This window comes from Cibotium barometz, chromosome 9, assembly GCF_041138505.1.
Source record: "Cibotium barometz isolate CiBa-2024 chromosome 9, ASM4113850v1, whole genome shotgun sequence".
Lineage (NCBI taxonomy): Eukaryota > Viridiplantae > Streptophyta > Polypodiopsida > Cyatheales > Cibotiaceae > Cibotium > Cibotium barometz.
The window spans coordinates 38,775,075-38,796,399 of record NC_141054.1 but is presented as its reverse complement, the minus strand read 5'-3'; the positions used below and the strand labels follow the sequence as shown (position 1 = coordinate 38,796,399).

At 37.3% G+C, this 21,325-nt stretch overlaps 1 protein-coding gene across 3 annotated transcripts in view; it reads left to right on the top strand.

The window, feature by feature from the left end:
- The first annotated feature begins 19,823 nt into the window (after positions 1-19,823).
- LOC147635558 (microtubule-associated protein RP/EB family member 1A-like) overlaps positions 19,824-21,325 on the top strand; it is a 62,918-nt gene continuing 61,416 nt past the window's right edge. Inside the window, exons 1-2 of one of the 3 annotated variants that reach the window (XM_086802888.1) lie at positions 19,824-19,979; positions 20,993-21,125. In XM_086802888.1, coding sequence (XP_086659014.1) covers positions 21,015-21,125 — 111 coding nt within the window. In that variant the 5' untranslated portion in view covers positions 19,824-19,979; positions 20,993-21,014. Of the gene's footprint in view, positions 20,840-20,992; positions 21,126-21,325 lie in introns of all 3 variants that reach the window. The other 2 variants (XM_086802887.1, XM_086802889.1) reach the window with 2 other exon arrangements.

Genomic DNA, 21,325 nt, shown 5'->3' with positions numbered 1-21,325 from the left:
TACACATCAATTTCCATCAACATAATGTATGGGCAAGCACATCAAAGGCACTAACTGATAGGACAAAGCAAATGGTGTCCAGGGTGATCGCAATGCCGGGGGGGCAAGAAAGGTACAAATGTGTGTGGCAAAAGAAATCGTAATGGCAATGCTAATGCAAGAAGGCAGTTCCTCACATTTCATTGGGAAATAAGAGTTCATCAATATTTTAGAGGAGATGGGACCACTGATGGAAGACGACTAGTAAACTAATTTGGTTTGGCAGTTATGTTTTTATAAAAGAGTTATTAAAATCTAGATACATAAAGTGTGAAATTTGAATAATTTGATTTTTAGGTTTCGAGGCTCAGTCTCTCTGCAACCCGCATGGGCCTTCAAAGGAGAGCTTTGGCTTGGATGCACTTCTAAATCTGAAACAAGAGTGCACTTACGACTTTTTTCATGGAAGTAGGTTCCCGAGAAAAGGGTACTCAGGTGAGAGTGCTTTGTTTTCAAGATGTTCACCATTGGAGCTACTTGGATTTAGTGAATTGAATGCGATGGACTAGCTCTGGCGACATGCATGGATACAGCCTTGACCACAACGAACATCAAATTGGGTGACCATGGCTTGTCATGTGTATGATCCAAGGTAGAATATTATGAATGTAGAGTATTAAAGTAGTCAGAGCTAGCTAAGTGTGTTACATCATAACTGACTAGAGTTTTCATGCAGCATGCATGATCTTCTAACAATTGCAACATGTGAAATGAATGAGGAGGATATGGAGGCCCAATGTATGTTCTGGGTGTGGTGGAAAAAATAACATCCTGACAGATAGGGAGAGTTCTTGCCTATTTCATTGGGAGAAGAGCATGGTTGCCTACACAACAAAGTATGTGTACACTACATCTCAAGGAGAGCACAAAGTAATGTGCGAGAAGTGGCGCATGGCTCCTACCAGTGAAGCTGCATCAGTAGAGGCTTGATTGATACATCAATGGTGGTGCTATGGTTATATGATGGATAGGAATATGTCAGTAATTGACTCTTGGTTGAGCTGGTGGGAGGTGCGTATAGAACATTGGGGTTTAGTCATGACAACAATAGAGAGAAGTAATGATGGTCCAAATACCCCATGAACAAACCTAACAGAAAGCAAGCATGGAAGTTGGCTTGCAGGGGAAGGATATAGACGCAAGATTTCTCTTTACGATGCATGTATTACCGATATGGTGCGAACACAATTTTACAAAGCACTAAGGCAGTCTCTTACTCTTAACGTAAGCACATAGGGAGAGGACTAAGCTTGGAGAAACTAAAAGAACACTTGTCTACAGGCTCGGTCCGAACAGTTAATTAGGCAACTATAAGATACCTAACCCTCTCACCGCGGTGATAAAGAAAGTGCACGTCAGAAGAGACCAACTATTGTGGTCATTGATATTGATGATGAGGCCATGCATCGATCAGAGTATAACACACATGTACGAGACCGCAAGTATGTTGGGAGGCCACGGAAGATCATTTTTAAGGAGCATGATACAAGCAGTACTCCAGAGAAAGAACAACAGAAGTCACAAAGTTCAGTGTCATTGAGCACAAGGTGAATGAAGCAATGTGGGCAGAAGGACATGTATTGACAGCAAGGTCACAAGCAGTGGAATGCCTCGTGGAGGTAAGAGGTATGGGAAACACATAGCTGGATCTACGACGAAGGGTGTGCCTGCACATCTTTTGAAGGCTATTACAAGTACCTGAATGGTCGCATTAGACAATGTTTATGGTTTTGCCCTAACCACGTGCTTCATTGCTATATTGTGGAGCACCAACATAGACCCAAAGCTCAATCCACCACCCAAGATATGCCAACTACCGTTGTATCTTGCATGAAAGCACTTGTACTATTTATGTTCACTAGGCTTGAGCCAAAATAAGGATATGTTCATTCAGCAACCTATCCTATCGGACTTGGAGCTTTACAATGCCTTGTCTCATAGGAGAACATGTCCTATTTTAGACAATTGAATGCATGTAATATCACTTATCTTGTTGTATTTTGGGACTTTTGTAACCTTAGTGGAAGCAACTTCATTGTAGAGGGTTCAATTATGTAATATCTTTCTCCCCACCCTCCCTACCTCTTCCATCTCTCACTATGGATTGTGCATTTTCAAGCAAGTATGCTATTGTAGAGCACGGTCATCTATTGATGAATGGTATTCACGTTATGAGCATTAAACGATTAGAAATCTTAGGGAAATGAGAGGGGAACGGCGAGCTAGAGAGAGAATAGAGAGGCAAGGTGTTCCACAAAGCCCACAACCCCTATCTGAAATTGCATGCATAAAAAAAACACATACTCGCTCTTCCCCAAAAAAGTACAAAAAGATGCCTTTATTATTGTGGTGTAGAAATTTGAGGAAAGATGTCTTTATTATTGATATTAAAAAAGGTAAAATGTGTTTTTATTTTGTTTGTTACAAAAGTAGAGTACACCTCTCCCACTACTATAAATATAGAGATAAGCTCCATAGAACTTTGTTGTTAATCGCCATTGCCACCAAGCCTTGTTAGTAGAGTACACCACCCTAAACCCTCCGTATTGTTTGTGATGACCTCATCAAATATTAGCATTGAAGTTGTTGCTACACGTATTACGAGGAAGGCCACCAATGTGGAGGTCAAGCAGAAGACCATAGATGGTGCACAAGCATGGAATCGTCTCACATCCTTTCCACTTCTTGATAAGGATGATGCTATTTCTTAAGTGATGACCAAAGTGGTGGGATTAATTGTGATATGGCGAGCCCATGGTTTTATTGAATCATTTGAGTGTGTCTAGAGGAAGTGTAGAAGGGTATGAATGCCATTTGCTTACTTTGTGCCTTCACCCCATAGGAAAAGTGAGGCACATAGTAGTAAAGATGATGGTTTTCACATTTCTATATTTGGAAGTTGTATGTGAATGAACTTGGGTTTATTTTCACTTTAAAGCAATAACCTCGATGCAGAGGATGTGATGTTGTCATTTTTTTCTCTTTTTCACTCCCTCTACCTCTCTCTCGCCCTCTCCCTCTCAAATAATTATGTCATGAATCTCTCTCCCCCAACTCTCTTCACCCCTCTCTATCTTGATGGAGGGAGGAGGGAATCTTTTTGGAATTCGCTCACCTAATTCCCAAAAAGTGCTCACTAGAAACTGCTCACCAGAAAAAATCCCCCCCTAATCAAAGCCTTCTTATGGAAAAATAACACATACACTAAACCATGTCATTGGTTGGCTTGAGAAAAATATTTTTTGCTTAAAGATCTTGTAGGATTGGGTATCCTCCTTCATTTGCAATCCCATTCTTGTAGCAGGAATGCATACACGCGCGCGTGCACACACACACACACACACACACACAACGAAGAAGCTTAAGGGATCACATACTGAGATGATATCTGTATACCCCAAGATGGGTGTATACTAGCATGGGGAAAAAAACCTCCTAATGAGGGAAAAAGTGCCCCAGCTAGTCCTAGTGTGTTCACACGCATCACTACCAAATATGGCTTAAGACTACTTGGTATTGCAAAAAGCTCAGCCTACAATTGAAAATTTCTTTAAACTTCAAAATAAAGAAAAGAAGAAAAAGGAATCCAACAAGGGTTCTAGTAGTTTTGCATCAAATAATCAGAGTTCCAAAAAAGAGGACTCTTCTAATGTTGTTGTCCATGGAGACTTCTCACTAGTGGCTATTTACAGCTACTTAACAAGATACATGTCTCAGTGTAACTGTCCACGAGCGACAATTGGTTTCTTGACATTAGTGCTTCTAGACACAACTTCTCAAAAGAAGTTTGGTCAAGAATATGGAGTTTATGTAAAGTTGTCACAGTGTTATGTGGGTCAATAATACCTTATATCCCATCAAAGGTATTGGTGAGATAGTACTCACTAATACCTTTCATAGTTCTCACTACTGTAAGTGGTGAGAATTTTGTCTTTAAAATGTACTTTGTATTTTAGGAATTAAAAAGAATATGCTTTCTTATCTACTCTAGTACAGGGAGACTTAATGTTGAATTTATAGATGATAAATGCATTGTCCAAATGAGACAGAGAGAACATGACAAACAACTTGTGCTTTCTGGATCTTTACCCACTAAGCATGTATGACAAGTGTGATGTTGCTTGTTTAGCAGACACTACTAATATAATGAAAGATGCATTATCAATTGTGGTATGCTAGGTTTGGCCACACTTCTATTGGTGGTTTAATGCTTCTGCAACAACATGGGATGTTAGAGAATCTTCCTCCACTTGATCCACCACCAAGATATGTTTATGAAAGATGCATCCTTTGTAAACTTTCTCGCTAAACTCTCCCCCAAAGAATGCAATAGATAGAGCCGATCACAAAAACTAGAGCTCATACACAGTGATGTGTGTGGTCCAATGAGGACTACTTTTGTGGGAGAAAACTTATATTTTGTTACATCATTGATGATTACAGTAAGTACAATTGGTCTTACCCTATGAAAGAAAAATTAGAGGTATTTTCTCATTTTCAACACTATTGCTATGGTTGAAAATGAAACTTTCTTACAAATTTAAACCCTCTGTTTAGATAGAGGGAGGGAATATATGTCCAATGTATTCAAAGACTTTTTAGCACAAAAGGCATTAAGCATCAATGTCCAACTCCTTATACACCATAGCAAAATGGTGTTGCTAAGAGACAAAATAGGACTCTCATGGTGATGGTCGTTAGATGCATGGTTAAAGGTCATCAACTTCCACACAAGTTTTGGATAGAAGTAGTTCTTTGTACTACCATGTGTTGAACAAGTGCCCCACTAAAGCTTTGAAGAGTATCACTCCTTTATGAGGCTTAGTTCAATAAAAAACCTAAGGTTGAACACATGCGTGTTTTTGGTTGTTTGGTATATGCACATGTGCTAGCACAAAGTAGAACTAAGCTCGACGACAAGGCAGTGAAATGCATTTTTATAAGGTTATCATCTCTACAATCCTCTCACTAAGAAGATTACTATTATTATACGGATGCCATTTTTGCTAAGGATTCTGTCTATCCAATGATGGAATTCAATAATCATGCCTATGTTAATTCTTCGAACATGTTTGATGATTTATTATATGTGCTAGTTTGTGTTGATTCTTAACAAATTTTGCCTATTCATCACATAATTTTCTATCCTACATGGTGCTTCTAACCCATCTAGGCATAACCCTAGATTCATTTGTTGTTCTTTCAACATTTATTGCATCATCTTTCGATCGATATGAAGTTGGTGCTTCTAACCCATCTAGGCATAACCCTAGATTCATTTGCTAATTCATTTGAAGTTGGTACTTCTAACCCATCTAGGCATAACCCTAGATTCATTTACTAATCTTTCAGCATTTACTAATCTTCTAAAACTGATATGAGGTTGGTGCATTAATTGAGCATTCCCCCTTGCAAACAAGGAAAAGTAAAAAACAAAATCTATTGAAAATTGACAAAAACTTCTCCCTTGCAACAAACAAGGCTCCTTTACAAAGTAGAACCAGATCCGATGCTTGAACCAATTCTTTAGTAGATATTGTGCTGAGTTCACATTTCTTAGTTCTCTACAACATGATGTAGATGAACTTGAGTATTTTGAAGAGGCTCAAGAAGATCCAAAATGGGTGAAAGACATGCAAGGTGAAATTCATTTCATTCAAAAAAATGTTACTTGGGATTTAGTGAATATTCCGCTTGGCAAGAAAGCTATTAGTATGAAGTGGGTTTTTAAAGTCAAGAGAAAGCTAGATGGATTAGTTGGCAGATTTAAGGCTAGACTTGTTGTAAAAGGTTATGCCAAAAAAAAAGGGATTAATTAAATTTTACTCCCACTTTTTGTATGACCACTATTTGATTTGTTATTACTTTAGTAGCTCATCTCATGGATAGAAAGTGCACCAATTAAACATCAAAACAACGTCCTTGAATGGTGACTTACAGGAAGAAGTTTATATGAGTCAACCATTTGGATTTACCCAACCTAGTAAAAATTTGAAAGTATGTAAGCTTAATAAAGCTTTATATGGTTTGAAACATGTTCCTAGATCTTGGTACCAGAAGGTTTATGCTTATTTGGTACCAAGCAAGCTTAATAAAGCTTTATATAGTTTGAAACAAGCTGCTAGATCTTGGTACCAAAAGATTCATGCCTATTTGACTATACAAAGATTTCAAAGTAGTTCTATAAAAAGCACTTTATATGTAAAAAAGGATAAGCAAGATTTTCTTATTGTCGTTCTTTATATAGATGACATGCTAGTGATAGGCACCAATGAGGAATAGCCTTCAAGGTTGACCTTCCCTCAAATTTTGAGATGTCAAATCTTGCCCTTTTGCACTACTATCCAAGCATGTAATTTACACATCAAGATAATGGTATAGTCATTAACAAAGTCAAAGTACATCAAGGCACTACTCAAGAGGTTTAATATTGGAAGTCATAAACTGATTTCTACACCAATGGAACCTGGTGTAAAACTTAGTCTGTAGGATGTCGGTGAATCATTCGATGTAGCCATTTATGATCAATGCCTAATCTATTTGTGTAGCTCATGACCATACATCCAGTATGCTATGTCACAAATTTCAAAATTTATACATTGCCTAGGCACTAAGCATTGACAAAGTAATTAAACGTATCAACAAATACTTAAAAGGCACTTTAGATCTTGGATTGTTTTATGCCAAGGGGAGGTGATTTAGAACTGTAGCCCTTCAGTGATTCTGATTAGGTAGTAGGCGATTATGATACATGACAATCCACATTTGAAAACCGTTTCTTTCTTGGCTATTCGTGCATATCTTAGCTAAGCAAGAAATAACCAACTATGGCAATGTCATCCTATGAAGCTCAATATAAAGCAACATTCACCGTGATAGTTGAATTCATACGGTTAAGAAGATTGATGGAGGATCTTTGTGTCTCTTCAAACATCCCTACTCTATTCTCACTAACAGTCATAGCATAATGGTAGTTGTTACAAAGAATCCTGTCTTTATGCTACGACTAAGCACATTGAAGTGCATTATCACTAGGTCACATAGAGACTACTTACATGAGAGATCAATTTGATCTATCATAGTTTACATGACAATAATGTGGTAGATCTTTTCCCTAAAGCCTTATCCCATGAAAAGTTTGAGGCCTTCCACAAAGATTTGGGCCTTCTCTTTCAGATACTAATTTGAAATCTTTCTAAACCTCACATTTGTACTACAGGGGGTTTATTAGATATTTGGTAGTACTACTATGAGATCAAGTAGTCATGCCATGGGAACTTTTATCCGATTGGGTTTTTTCGATGGTCATCCAGGTGTGAACAGGAGCCTTAGGGTTAGCTTGTATATAAGTAACCTCATCTTTAGTTTAGGCTTACTATCTATTTTGTATTTCATTATACCTTAAGCTCTTTCTCCTAGTGAACTAGCTTCTACCCCCCCCCCCTCTCTCTCTCTCTCTCTCTCTCTCTCTCTCTCTCTTTTACTATTTGAAGGAAGATTGAAAACAACCTCCAAATAACGTCGATACTCTTGGCTGTCCTCCACCATTTGGTGATGGAAAGTTTGATGGGATAAATTACACTCTTTGAAACTTTAAGATTAGTTCTATTCTTGATTCATATGAGTTGTGGAAAATCGCCATAGGGGTTTATGCAGAGGCGAGTCCTACTCCGAATCTAGTAGATCCACTACAGAATGTACCGTCACATCCTACTCTTACTTTGTCGTGGAGGCAAAGGAATGAAGATACATTATTTTACATTGTCTCCATCATCACTAATTTAGTAATGACCATGATTCAGCATACTACCACCACCCATAGCTTCTGAAGCATGGCAAGTTCTTAAGAACCAATATGAAATGAGCAAAAGATAAGGATTCAAACCTTGAGAATTAGCTTATAGCAAAAAACATTATGAAGGAGAAGCAAGAGAGCAATTCATATCACGAATAAAGAATATATAAGATGAGATGGCAGCAGTGGGGATCACCAATGCCAGTGAAGAACTAGCATAAAAGTGAATTAGAGTATTGCCCCCAAAGTATGACCTCATTGAATACATAGGTGCATGACCCACCTCTTGCTTTTGAGGAGTTTGATGCAATGCTAGTGTGGAGGAGGAGGAGGAGATACATTTTTACCCCAGAGACGGTAGTGATGCTACATTCTCCACAAATACAAAGAAAGGCAAGGTGAAGGGCTCTAATGCTTCTAAGAAGAATAAGAAGTCAAAGGCAAAGTATTTTTATTGCAATAAGCCTAGTTGTGAGATCAAATCATTTAGGTTAAAGGAAATAGATGAGAAGAATGCTACTTTGAAGCCTTAAGAGTTTGAGCTGTTAACTTTTATAGCCCGATCCCATATCAGGATAAGTAAGCTAATATGAAAGATTTGGGATCCTAAGCTTTGCAGTCTTAAAAGAGATGTAAAGGACTAGGATTGTGGCACATCTATTTTTAGAGATGTTAGATATATGTGAAGCTGGCAAGTAACATGGGTATACATTTACATTTCTAGGAAAAAGTAAGAATCATGTAAAGGCTCCTCTAGAGCTTATCCATGTAGTTTTTGTGGTAAAATACCAACCACTGAATTGGGTGGGTCTTCATACTTCTTCTTACTGATCAAGTGAATTCAATGGCTATTGTTGCAAGGAGCATGGGATCAAGAGAGATTTGAGAACTACTTATACTCTGCCAACAAAATGCTGTTGTGTAAGAAATTGCATAATTATGGAGATGGCATAAGTATCCTCAAATGGAAAGGTATACAAAATTCTATTTGCGCCGAGACAATTTAACATTGTAGTTTAATAGGAGTTACTTAAATAGCCTTGGCTACTCATGAGTGATAAGTGGCCGATATTACAAATGGATGTGAAGTTAGCATTTCTAAATGGCCATTTCAAGGGGGAGGTTTATATGGTGCAATCACCCAAGTTTGATATACCTAGTTTAGAAAACAAAGTGTACATACTTCAGAAGGGATTGTATGGACTAAAACATGTTCTTATGATACCAGTGGATACATGCTTTCTTTGTAAGTATTAGTCTTTCTAAAAGCCCATTAGATGCAAATTTGTATATATTTTTTAAGCAGGTACATAATCATTGTCGTATATGTGAATCACCTTATTATGATAGGGAATTATGAAGAGAAGATCAAGTAGATACAAGAGATATTGAGTTCAGAGTTTGAAATGATATACCTTGGGCTTTGGGGATTGAGGTCTAGTAAGAGTCATATGGAATCTTCTTTTTGTAGTAAAAGTATGTAGGAGAAATTTTGAAGGCATTTGGCATGGTTGAGTGCAAGTCTATGGTTACACCCATGGAGGTTTGATACAAAGCTTTCAATGGATGCTTCTTCAGTTATGGATATAAAGGACTGATGAGTACAAGAGGCAGTATGCTTTGCTCTAGTGAAGTAATGTGTTAGTTGAGAAGGATTCTAGGAGACATGGGTGTTGCTCAAAAGGGAGCGACCACAGAGTTGCTGTGGGATAATCAGAGTTGTATGGTAATTACCAAGAACCCAATGTTTCATAAATTTTCAAAGCACATTGAGATATATTATGCAGTATCATTATGTGTGTGAGCTTATTATGCATGGAGAGGTGGAACTTGTCTACTGCCTAAAGATAGAGAATTAGAAAAAGGCTCTTGGGAGAGACTTGCTGGAGCACCATCTTCATTGACTCAGTGCACACCAAAGAGGTAGTTCGCCTATGGTGGTGGGGGTGTACTGGAAAGAATTTGCTCAATGCTCCACCCTCGCATTGTTTATGGGTGATTGATGTGCTCTATTTTATAAGGCCCCCTATATGAGGAGTAGCCATTGTGATAAGCACTCGAGCACTCGGTAGTTCCCAATTTATATAGTGGGATGGTGGCCAAATGTGGCTAAAGATAGCTGATGTAGACTTGGCACTCTGCCAAGTAGGATGCATGCTTGTGTGGGCTACGCAACCACATTAGTGAGTGCTAGACAACAAACCGAGCACACACTGTTCTTGGGTTGTGGTCCGTGTGATGATTCATACAATCTTAGATGGTAGTTTTGGAGCTACCCTAAGTCCCTATGGGAATTAGTTATAGTCTAATATGGTTCAAGTCAGATGATATGATCAGTTGGTATTTTCGACCAAGTCGTGGATTGGCCAACCTACATCCATGTCGACCCTGGGCACTATATATAGACTAGTTTGGTAGCATTTATCATCAAGCTCATTATGTTAAAGCACTTTTGTAAGATAAGTAAGACATACTCTGTCGTCTAGAGTTTATCTAGATCACCATCAAAGCTCCTTACCTGACATGGGTGGGTAGAAAACCATCGTTTTGTACTCAAATTTTGCAAGAATTAATAGTGTTTACCCTCCACTTCTTTCTGCAACTTCTATTTGTAATTTCTTGCTTCGTATTATGAAGAGCATGCTTCCATTATTGTATTTTCTTATAGCCAACATGGTTGACCTACGTTCATGCCTCGACCCTAAGCACTATATAGAGACTAGTTTGATAGCCTTTGTTCATCATCAAGTTCATTGTGTTTAAGCACTCTTGTAAGCAAGACATCCTCTGTATCGAGTTCATTATGATCAAGTACTCTTATAAGTAAGACATCAAAGCTCCTTACTTGGAGCACATGGGCGGGTGAACAATCAGAGTTTCTAATCAAAGTTTCAAAATAAATAATATTGTTTATTCTCCACTTCTTTCTTCTACAATTCAATTCATTATATTATGAAGATCCTACTTTCCCTATTGTGCTTTCTTACACTTACACTCCGTAATAGCTACACTTGAAACATCTCCTCCCCCTAAAGCTGACGAGGGCCACAATATCCATGATGAAAATATTACTAGTTATTCTATCTTTTCCCCTCTCAATGATTTTTGTACTAACACGACCTAGAGGATCCACCAGCACCATCGCCAACAACATAAGCCTCTCCACCAAAAGAGAAGTCATCCTCTCATGGTAAGGACCAAGCACACATTCCACCATAAGATCTATAGAGGAAAAGAAGCAAACAAAGAAACCCATGAGAAAGCACATAGGACACCCTAACATCTATAGAGGAAAAGAAGTAAAACAAGGAAGAGATAATGCTTCCTTTAAAGCAGTAGAGGAGTATGAAAGGATGAGATACCCTATCAAAGCTACATTGCCAGTTGATAAGGCTAACTCGAAGCCAATGGTGGTGAGGAAACATTTGGGAAAAATGTGGTAAGGCATATAAAGTTGGCAAGCTTGCACAACAACAGTTGGGCTGACCTATTAGAAATTAGGTGGGTCACATATATTATTATATTTCCCTACAAACCTTCTTTTAAAATGCCTCCACCTCTTTTGTAAAAACACCTCACCTCAACTCCCCATGCACCCACCCTATTTAAAACCCATTCAACTACCAAGTCTTACCCACTAATCCTACCCTTGAGCCCCACCCCACCTCACACATAAACCACCAATCCCATTGTGTGCCATACCTACCCATTCTTACTCAAAAGAAAGATTTTTGGATCCTTATTTACCTTAATGAGCACAACCTCAACAATTACAACATTGGTTCATTGATTTACTCTCGTGTCTAAATTGGTTAACCAACACAAGATACCTTTACACTTATAAACAAGACTACATGCATTTTCTCATGACCTGAGCAGTCCTCTTGAAAAGCTTAATCAAATTAAAATGCAAGATCCAAAATGAGTAAGAAAGATAACTTTTCTTCTTAATTGAAGTGCTTCATTTTCATCGTAAACCTTAAATCCTTGGGCAACATGGGAGATTATACTTGGCTATATACTTACCTAAAATTATTTATTTGTGACATTACCATAGGTAGCCACCAAGATGAGGAAGGAGAGGAGGGCTCTTGTTCACCACCCAGTCATAGAGGAATATGGATAAGAACCCACAATGCCGAGCTTATGTAGTGGTCTACCTGCCCACACTTGCCCAACCGCCTGTGGTCCTTCGACCTGAGTGCCTCACCCCTGAACCACCCTGGACACTCTCACGAATCACTTTCCTTGTTATCAGGCTCCATGTCTGGTCGAGCCCTACATAGCCAATTACAAGCTACTTTGTGAGATTACCTCCCCTTAATAAGAGTTTTCATCTGCAAAAATAAACTAAGGATAGTCTTTGGTAAACATACTCAGGTGTTCCTAAGGGTATACTTCCTTGTCTCTATTCTTCTACTTGACAAGTTCCTCTTGGTACACATTATGCCTCGTGTTCTGATACCTAAATCCAAGAATCTTCTTGAGTTCATGTGGAAGAGACGGTGGTTCAATAAGCTCCACCAAAATGTCAAGAGATTATCCTGATGATCCACTATTTTTTCGTATTCTACGTCTGACATGAAAATAGGATGTACTTGAGAGCTCTCTGGTAACTCAAGTTTATATGCTACGCTACCAATCTTCTTAAGGATTTGAAACGGACTGCAATATTTAGGAGAAAGCTTTTGACACTTTTCCATCTTGAGAGTCTCTGACTTTGCAGAAGGGACTTCCAAGAAAACAAATTCATTCTCTTCAATGGTTACTTCTCTCTGCGGCTCTTATTAGTGTATGTTTCTACACAATCTTGTGCACTACGAATGCTATCTATTGTTGTTGTTAGCATATCTTACATTTCCTCGAAGGAAACCCTTAACAAATTGAATTTTATCTTTCTCTAGCCCTATAGCTAGATCACAGTTGGAAACTATACATAAATATGAATGGGCTAAATCTAGTCGAATGTTTTGAACTATTATAAGCGAATTCCAATAATAGTGATGGCAAGTACTCCTTCCAATTGGATTGGCTTTTATTGACATACGCTTGAAGCACGCCTTCTATATCTTGGTTGACTATTTTTATTTGACCATCAGATTGCATATGGTTGGCTGTACTCAGAGTAGTATCTAACTTTTTGAAGATTTCCCGCTATCAAACTTCCTATCTCTATCAAAAACTATATCTGCGAGCATGCCATATAGCGTTTAGAGATGTTCGATAAATAATTTATCTAGCTCACGAGTTTTTACCTCCTTTCTAGTAGCAATAAATTTGGCCATTTTAGTCAACCTATCTATCACCACCCAAATCGATCAACTCGTTTCAGGTAACCCGGTGATAAAATCCATGGAAATACTCTCCCATTTTCCTTTGGATTATCCAATGGATGGAGCGATCCTCCTACTTTGAGACTCTCATGCTTATTGACCTGGAACTTCTTACATTTTAGCATAAAGTCTTGGATGTCCTTAAACAAACTAGGCCAATAGATTTGTCTTTTAACTACTGCATAGTTCTTTTGTACCCCAAGGTGACTAGTACTTGGACTATTGTGACTTTCAATAAGAATTTGACACTGAAAGTCACCAATAGATGGCACAAAAAATCTATCTTTGTAAAGAAAGTCCCCATCATCAATAGAGAAGTTCCTAAACCTTTCTCCCCTACGAACTTTATAACCCCCATTTGAAACAATGGCGAATGGTGGTGAAGGGTCCACTCCCAAGCTCTTCATCTCGGTACATAACCTAAGAGACCTATCTAGTCACTTTGGACTAGAACTGCCTCTTCTTCTTGTTGTAAAAACCTCAGCTAATTGTTCCAGATTAGCACTCCTCTCTGGCAAGGAAGGCAATGGTGTGTGAGTGTTGACCAAAAGAGTTTTGACCAAAAGAGTGGAAAAAATGTGCCATATGGATGCACATGTAAAGTGAGATGAGGGCAGTCTATATTAGAAGCCTCATTGTATGGTTCATTGGGGAATGCAATAGAAATCTTGTGTTGAGTGTGCAATCTTTGTCTTTCTCTAGTTATGGAGTTTCTTATGTGGTCTAATTCACCTTAATCTTATGCTTAATCTTATGTCTGCAACAATAGAGATCTTGTGTTGAGTGTGCAATCTTTGTCTCTCTCTAGTTATGGAGTTTCTTGTGTAGTTTAATTCACCTTAATCTTATGCTTAATCTTGTGTCTATCACCATGATCAATCCCATATTAGGAATGTTAACATTGCGAACATCCTGTTCCTTGACCAATGGATGTAATATGGCCTAGATAATAAATTTCCCTAGCAAAGAATTTCTATTTGCTTTCCTTCACAAATATCCTATTCTTTCTAACTAATTCAAATACTAAGTGTAAATTCTCTACATGTTCTTTTCTTGACATACTGTAAAAGCAAGTATGTCGTCTAGGGAAATTATTGTGAATTTTCCTAAGTATGGACATAAAACATTATCCCCATCATCATCATAAATGTCACTGGCGCATTAGTCAAACCAAGTGGCATGACCAAAAACTCATAATGCCCAAATCAAGTTCTAAATGTAGTCTTGCGAACATCTTGTTCCTTGACCAACGGATATAACATGGCTTAGATAATAAATTTCCTTAGCAAAGAATTTGCATTTGCTTTCCTTCACAAATAACCTATTTTTTCTAAGTTACGCGAATACTAAGTATAAATGCTCTACGTGTTCTTTTCTTGACTTACTATAAGCAAGTATGTCATCTAGGGAAAACTATTGTGAATTTTCCTAAGTATGGACGTAAAACATTGTCCATCAGCATCATAAATGTCACTGGTGCATTAGTCAGACCAAGCGGCATGACCAAAAACTTATAATGCCCAAATCAAGTTCTAAATGCAGTTTTGCAAACATCTTGTTCCTTAATCCTAACATGGTGGTAGTCCGCCGACCTAAGGTCACTTTTATAAAAATAATGTGCACCATTGAGTTGGTCAAACAACTCGTTGATGTGGGGCATTGGATACTTGTTCTTGATCATAATCTGATTGAAAGCATGCTAATCAATGCACATATGCATAGAACCATCCTTGGCAAACATCTTGTTCCTTAATCCTAACATGGTGGTAGTCCGCCGACCTAAGGTCACTTTTATAAAAATAATGTGCACCATTGAGTTGGTCAAACAACTCGTTGATGTGGGGCATTGGATACTTGTTCTTGATCATAATCTGATTGAAAGCATGCTAATCAATGCACATATGCATAGAACCATCCTTCTTTTTTACCAAAAGAATGGGCAAAGCCCATGGCAAAGAACTAGGTTTCTGATTGAAAGCATGCTAATCAATGTACATATGCATAGAACCATCCTTCTTTTTTACCAAAAGAATGGGCGAAGCCCACGGCAAAGAACTAGGTTTCCTGAAACCTTTTCTTGCATGGCAAAGAACTAGGTTTTATGAAACCTTTTCTCATATAATCGGCCAATTGTTTGCCATCCATCTTCTATGCTTCAGAGTGGCTTAGTTTATAAGTAGGCTTTCTTATAGGCTTGGAACTTGGTAGGACATCAATGGAATGGTCTACCACCCTAGATGGTGAGACACCATCCGATAAATTGTCAAAAAAACATCCCGATACTCTCGCAATAAAGAATTTAAAGTATTTATGTACTTACCTTTTTTTTTTGGTCTCATTTTCAGCCTTTGATTTTTTTCAAGTTTTACTCACATGCAGACAAAACAGGGTTAACTATGCGGATTGGAGAGGCAACACTTGCACCGTATGAACTTGCTAAGAGGATTTACCATCCTTCTTAGCATCGCTAGACTAACTCTAACTTTAGCACCCAGCTTGGGACAAGTCGCTTTGCTATGTCCCGCCTCAAAGCAGTGAAAGCATAGATTTTATTTTTTTGCTTTTTTGTATTGTTATTGATTTGGGAGTTTTGTATGGTTTTTCTCTCTACTTTTTTGTGGTAGACCAACGTCTCCCTTGCTCACCCTGACTATGTCTCTTGTCACCTTGAAAGAATTTTCTTTTAATTTTGTACCCCCACTCTCATTTGTCATCTACGTAGGACCAAATTTCGACCTGCAAGATATATCATCAAATATCTAAGCATATTTTATTGCTTTGTTGAAATCCTTAGGCTTCTTAGGCTATACATAACTCCCGTAATTGCTGATTAACAAGGGTACCAGGCATGCAGCTCTGGAAGCTTGCAAATATAAACCCTAATCTAAATGATTAACATGTCCTAATCCTATGGTGGGTGAAACCTAATTACACATATAATAAAAACCCTAATCCAACTATGAGCTTGACTTAAGCTCAATTAGGTTATAGGATTATAAGACTTGTACTTCTAGAGATGCCTAAGAGCAAGTTGGAATGTCAAAAGCTAGTAATGTAAGGCCTTCTAGAATGTATGGTACAGTAGAAAACCCCAAGGTCTTCAACAATTGAAAGATATTGTGATGCCTAATTAGCTCCATGTGTTCGATGTGAAAACCCATGGTTTCAAGGAAATAAATATAACATTGTCGATTTTCTCCATTTCAAATCTCAAAGTTTTCAAAGTGTCCTTGTATAGGTTTTGTGAAAATGAGTGAAAAAGAAGTTTTTTGCAGCTTGCAAGCTTAAACTTCATCTTTTGGTTACGTTTATTAGTTTGTGCACCAAGGAGTATTACCCAATCTTGAGTTTGTTGATGGCATGCAAGATTCTTACTCATGACGGGTGAGAATAGTATAAAGGGTAAAAAATGTGATGGATGTATGGTTGTACCTATGCATGTGCGCATACACACACATTTATCTTTATTATGATTAGAAACATGCACACATTTATCTTTATTGTGATGGATGTATGGTTGTACATATGCATGTACACATGCATGCACACACACACTTATCTTTATTATGATTAGAAACGTGCACACGTGCATGCATGGATGCATTACATGTTTATAATCATAAAGAAAGATAAAGAATACAATATTAATAATTTAGGTCAACCTTGCTTATGCTATCTATAATGTTATAAAGTGGCCTAGTTAAAAACGATTCCTTAGGGAATTAATTGGCTAAAGAGGCAATGCCAGCCGCTATCTATGTTTAGGAGCCATGTCTAGATTACCACTTTACATACTTTGCTATCACAAGTATTTATATATCTTCCAACTTGTGATGTTTTAATAATAAAAAGTCTAGTTTTTTTTATACTAGATGCATCATGAACTCCTACAAATCTTAAAGTTACTCATGACAATTGGATTGGTACACTTATAAGAATGTAATAAAATCTATCCATGAGGCATACACTATTTACAAGAAGCAGTAGAATGGACCACTCATTGTTGCCAACAAGCATTTATAACATTTACTAGATATTAAGCTATCCCTTTACAAGCATAAATAATTTTATATTGTCTTTGAAGTAATTTTATATATGAAGAAGTAATTTTATATTATCTTTGAAATAATATATATAGTCTTGTTGGTATAGTGGACCACTCATTGCCAACAAGCATTTACAACATTTACTAGCTATCAAGCTATCCCTTTATAAGCATAAATAATTTTATATTATCTTTGAAGTGATGTATTTTTTATCAACTCAATAAATACATTTTACTAAACTCAAGCTATCCCTTTATAAGCATAAATAATTTGATATTGTCTTTGAGTGAGGTGATGCATTTTTCAACAATTCTATAAAAATATGGAGTTATTTTTCACCTTTATTTCTAAATACAAAAGATCCATATGTAATGTCAAGGTTGTTTGTATGAAAAGACAATGCACACTATCATGAAATGGATTTTTAAAATAAGATTAGACGAACAATTTTTCCTTGGAAGAGACAAAGATAGACCATGAAATTTCACCAAAAAACTAAGATTAGATGAATAATTTTTCCTTGGAAGAGACTAAGATAGACCATGAAAGATTTGCATCTTAGTTTTTTTGGTGAAATTTCCAACTCGTGATGATGCTGCAATAATGTGTTTGATCATGGATGATAGCTCCTTTCAACATCAAGGTTGGTAAACATGGCCACTTAACTATTTATTGAAGTGTGAGTGATAAGAAAACACCTTTAGATGCTTATCGTCCACTTCTTAATTAACTATATGATTTTATTTAATAGAATATAGTTTGATTGGATGTATGTGGATACTCCACACTTCTACTGGATTCATATCATAATCTATGTATTGTCTCAATCAAACATTACTTCATTTTTATAACTATGTTTTGCCTTTACCTAGTAATGTTTTGTCATGTCAAAGCTTGCCTCCACACCTAAAATTTGTTGAGCTTCAATGGAAATGAAGTGATGCCATGTCATATTCTAGTACTTTAATGAAGTCATCCTAAAAATCTCCTTGATTGAGTGTTGAGTGAATGTATAGAGGTACTCATAACAATTTCGAGTGACTTTTTTTGATTCATTATAGCAAGTAATGTAGGATTTAAAAGAAATTTGCAATGTGCCTTTATTGCTCACTTTTTTTGCAATACAAAATTGCAATACAAAATTGCACCACATGTGACCTAAATGAACATTTGTTTCACACACTAGAATGTAATTATTTTTTGAACAAGAGAGCAAGACATTCTTACCCCTTTAGGGATATATATATATATATAAATATATAAATATAAATATAAATATAAATATAAATATAAATATAAATATAAATATAAATATAAATATATATACAGCACGCGTGCATAGACGCACACACACACAATCAAGATTGGGATAATCAAGATCGACTATATCAATTAGTTTTGTTGCTAAAAAAATATGATTAGTATTTATCCACATTTTGAAGCCATATGCAAGATCACTGCTCATGATTACTAATGATAAAAAAAAAGCAGCATTGACATCCATACTTACATGATAAGAGCTTACTAGGATTGGTGTTTATCCATAAATTTACTCATGATTACCAATTATGAAAAAAAGAGGCATTGACATCCATACTTACATGCAACTAGGAGCATCTAGCTAGGAGCTTGTTAATGTATAGTGGCTTAGGGCATCCTCATGGCTATGTAGCTTCACCAAGCTATCTTAGAGCATAGTGCATGCCTACTACTTGAGTATAGTGCATGCCTACTACTTGAGTATCTCTTGAGTAGCAGATGCATGCACAATAACATGGAATTTGTGCTTAACGTCTCCTCTTAAATCTTTCTAATAACCATCCTTGTTAATAGTGGAAGGTGCCTACATTGGACAAGCTCCTTCATTGTTAACATGCTAAGAGCTTGCTAGGATCGATGTTTATTCATAGATTCACTCATTACCAATAATGAAAAAAAGAGGCATCGACATCCGCACTTACATGCAACTAGGAGCTTGTTGATGCATAATGGCTTAGGGACCCCTTATGGCTTTGTGACTTCACCAAGCTCTCCTAGAGCATAGTGCATGCTTACTACTTGATTATCTCGTGAGTAGGAGATGTATACACAATAACATGGTTAAATTTGTGAAAGGTTATGGTAGACACTTCTCCCACTAAGAAGCTATAGAGGAGAGTTGTTCCACAATGGATTGCCCAAATGTACAAAAAGTTAGGAGAAGCGAAAGGGTCAAATTTGTGAAAGGTTATGCTAGACACTTCTCCCACTAAGAAGCTATATAGGAGAGTTGTTTCGCAATGGATTGCCCAAATGTACAAAGAGAGAGAGAGAGAGAGAGAGAGAGAGAGAGAGAGAGAGAGAGAGAGAGAGAGAGAGAGAGGGTTGCTAATGTCATAGCCAAGCTAGCTAGCTGAAGAGTGCATATGATCCATATGATGACATTGAAGGGTGTGTAGAGAGAGATAGGCTTAAGATGTATTTAGCATCTTGAGCGCCCTTGTAGTTGTTCGCCATGAGGGCTACTCTACCATGAGGGTTAAGTGATGTAGGTATGTGTGTGTTCAAATATATATCGATCTCCCTCACAAAACATCTCTCTTATCAAAACTTGTAGTTTCTTTTATCTTAGGCCTCTTAATTAAAAAATGTAGTTACCTTTGTGAGTAAATGCTAAGGAGGGGAGAGATGGTGAAGAAGGGAAGGGTCCATGGTGGCGTGGATGTTGCTTTTGGAGATGCACCACTACCACCTTCATCATCTTGGCCGGCACCAACCCAGCTGCATGTACTCTCTCTCTCTCTCTCTCTCTCTCTCTCATTTTATCCTCTTTTATGTATGAAAATCTAAGCAAGCCAGCTCATCATATGCACAGAGAGAGAGAGAGAGAGAGGAAAAAAGACACCCAGAAAGAGAATAACTCTTTCTGTAAGAAGGATCCATCTCCGCCATACCTAAGCTCAAAATTGTGTGTGGGATCCTTCCTTCCTTGCAAGGAGGGTAAAGAAAGCTTTATTCCCACTCTTTATTTTCATCATCCTTTTCTGCCGCTGCCCGTCTTTCATATTCAACGCCCAGTTCTCTCATTCTTTTTGGGCTGTTTGTCTGCTCTTACAGCAACCCATCTAACCCAGCAGTTCTCTTGTCAAGAAGATTTTGGCCTGCTTGGTTTTTTTCCCTACAATTTTCGCAACCCTTTTTTTGCTCTAATCAAGCCCACATCGATCAATTTTCTTGATGTGCCGTTTTTTTCCCTGCTTTTTTGAGTAACGCTCCTTATACATTTTATTCAAGCCCAAATAAAAAAAATTCTTGCTGTTTTTTTTTTTTTTTTGGGGGGAGGGGTTGGTTTTCAGCAAACCTCTCTTGGCTTTTGTCTTGTCTTCTGCTACATGTTGGCCTCTTCTGTGCCAAACATAGTTTAGATACCTTGCCGGCTCTTTGTAGCCTTCTCAAATTCAATACATGTTTTCCACAGCCTCTTTACAATATTCATCCTTAGTGCTTTCTGTTTGCTGATGCGGCCAATCACCATAGCTACATTTTGTCTTTCGATTCAAAGCAAACCCCTTATCAATTTCGCTGTCTAGATCAACTTAGATTATCATCATTTATACTCAACTGTGTCCCTCTTGTTCACAATCCAAGTAAGCTTTACTAGATCTTAGAAAAAAAAAAAATCACTTAACATGGTTTTATGATCAATGTAAGATGCAATTCATTGCATCTTTTAATCGAATCTATGTAATGGCTTCCCATTTTATTTTATTGAATCAAGCTCTTATACTATGATGATACAGGGCTCCTTTGAATTAATAAAGCATGACTGCAGCCAACATAGGGATGATGGATGGGGCTTATTTTGTGGGCAGAAATGAAATCCTTGCTTGGATCAACTCAACTTTACAGCTTAATTTATCCAAAGTAGAAGAGGTAAAAATTGATTTATCACAAATATGTGGATGTCTTCTTGGATTTCGACATATCTTAATACCCTTGTGAAGCTAACAATCATTGATACCACATAAGCTATGGATCCTAAAGATGGCAAATATGATTTGAATAATAAGGTAACATATCTTAAAACATTAACGGGCACCTATTCTTGTGTGGGCAGTGTTGATTGAATAGGG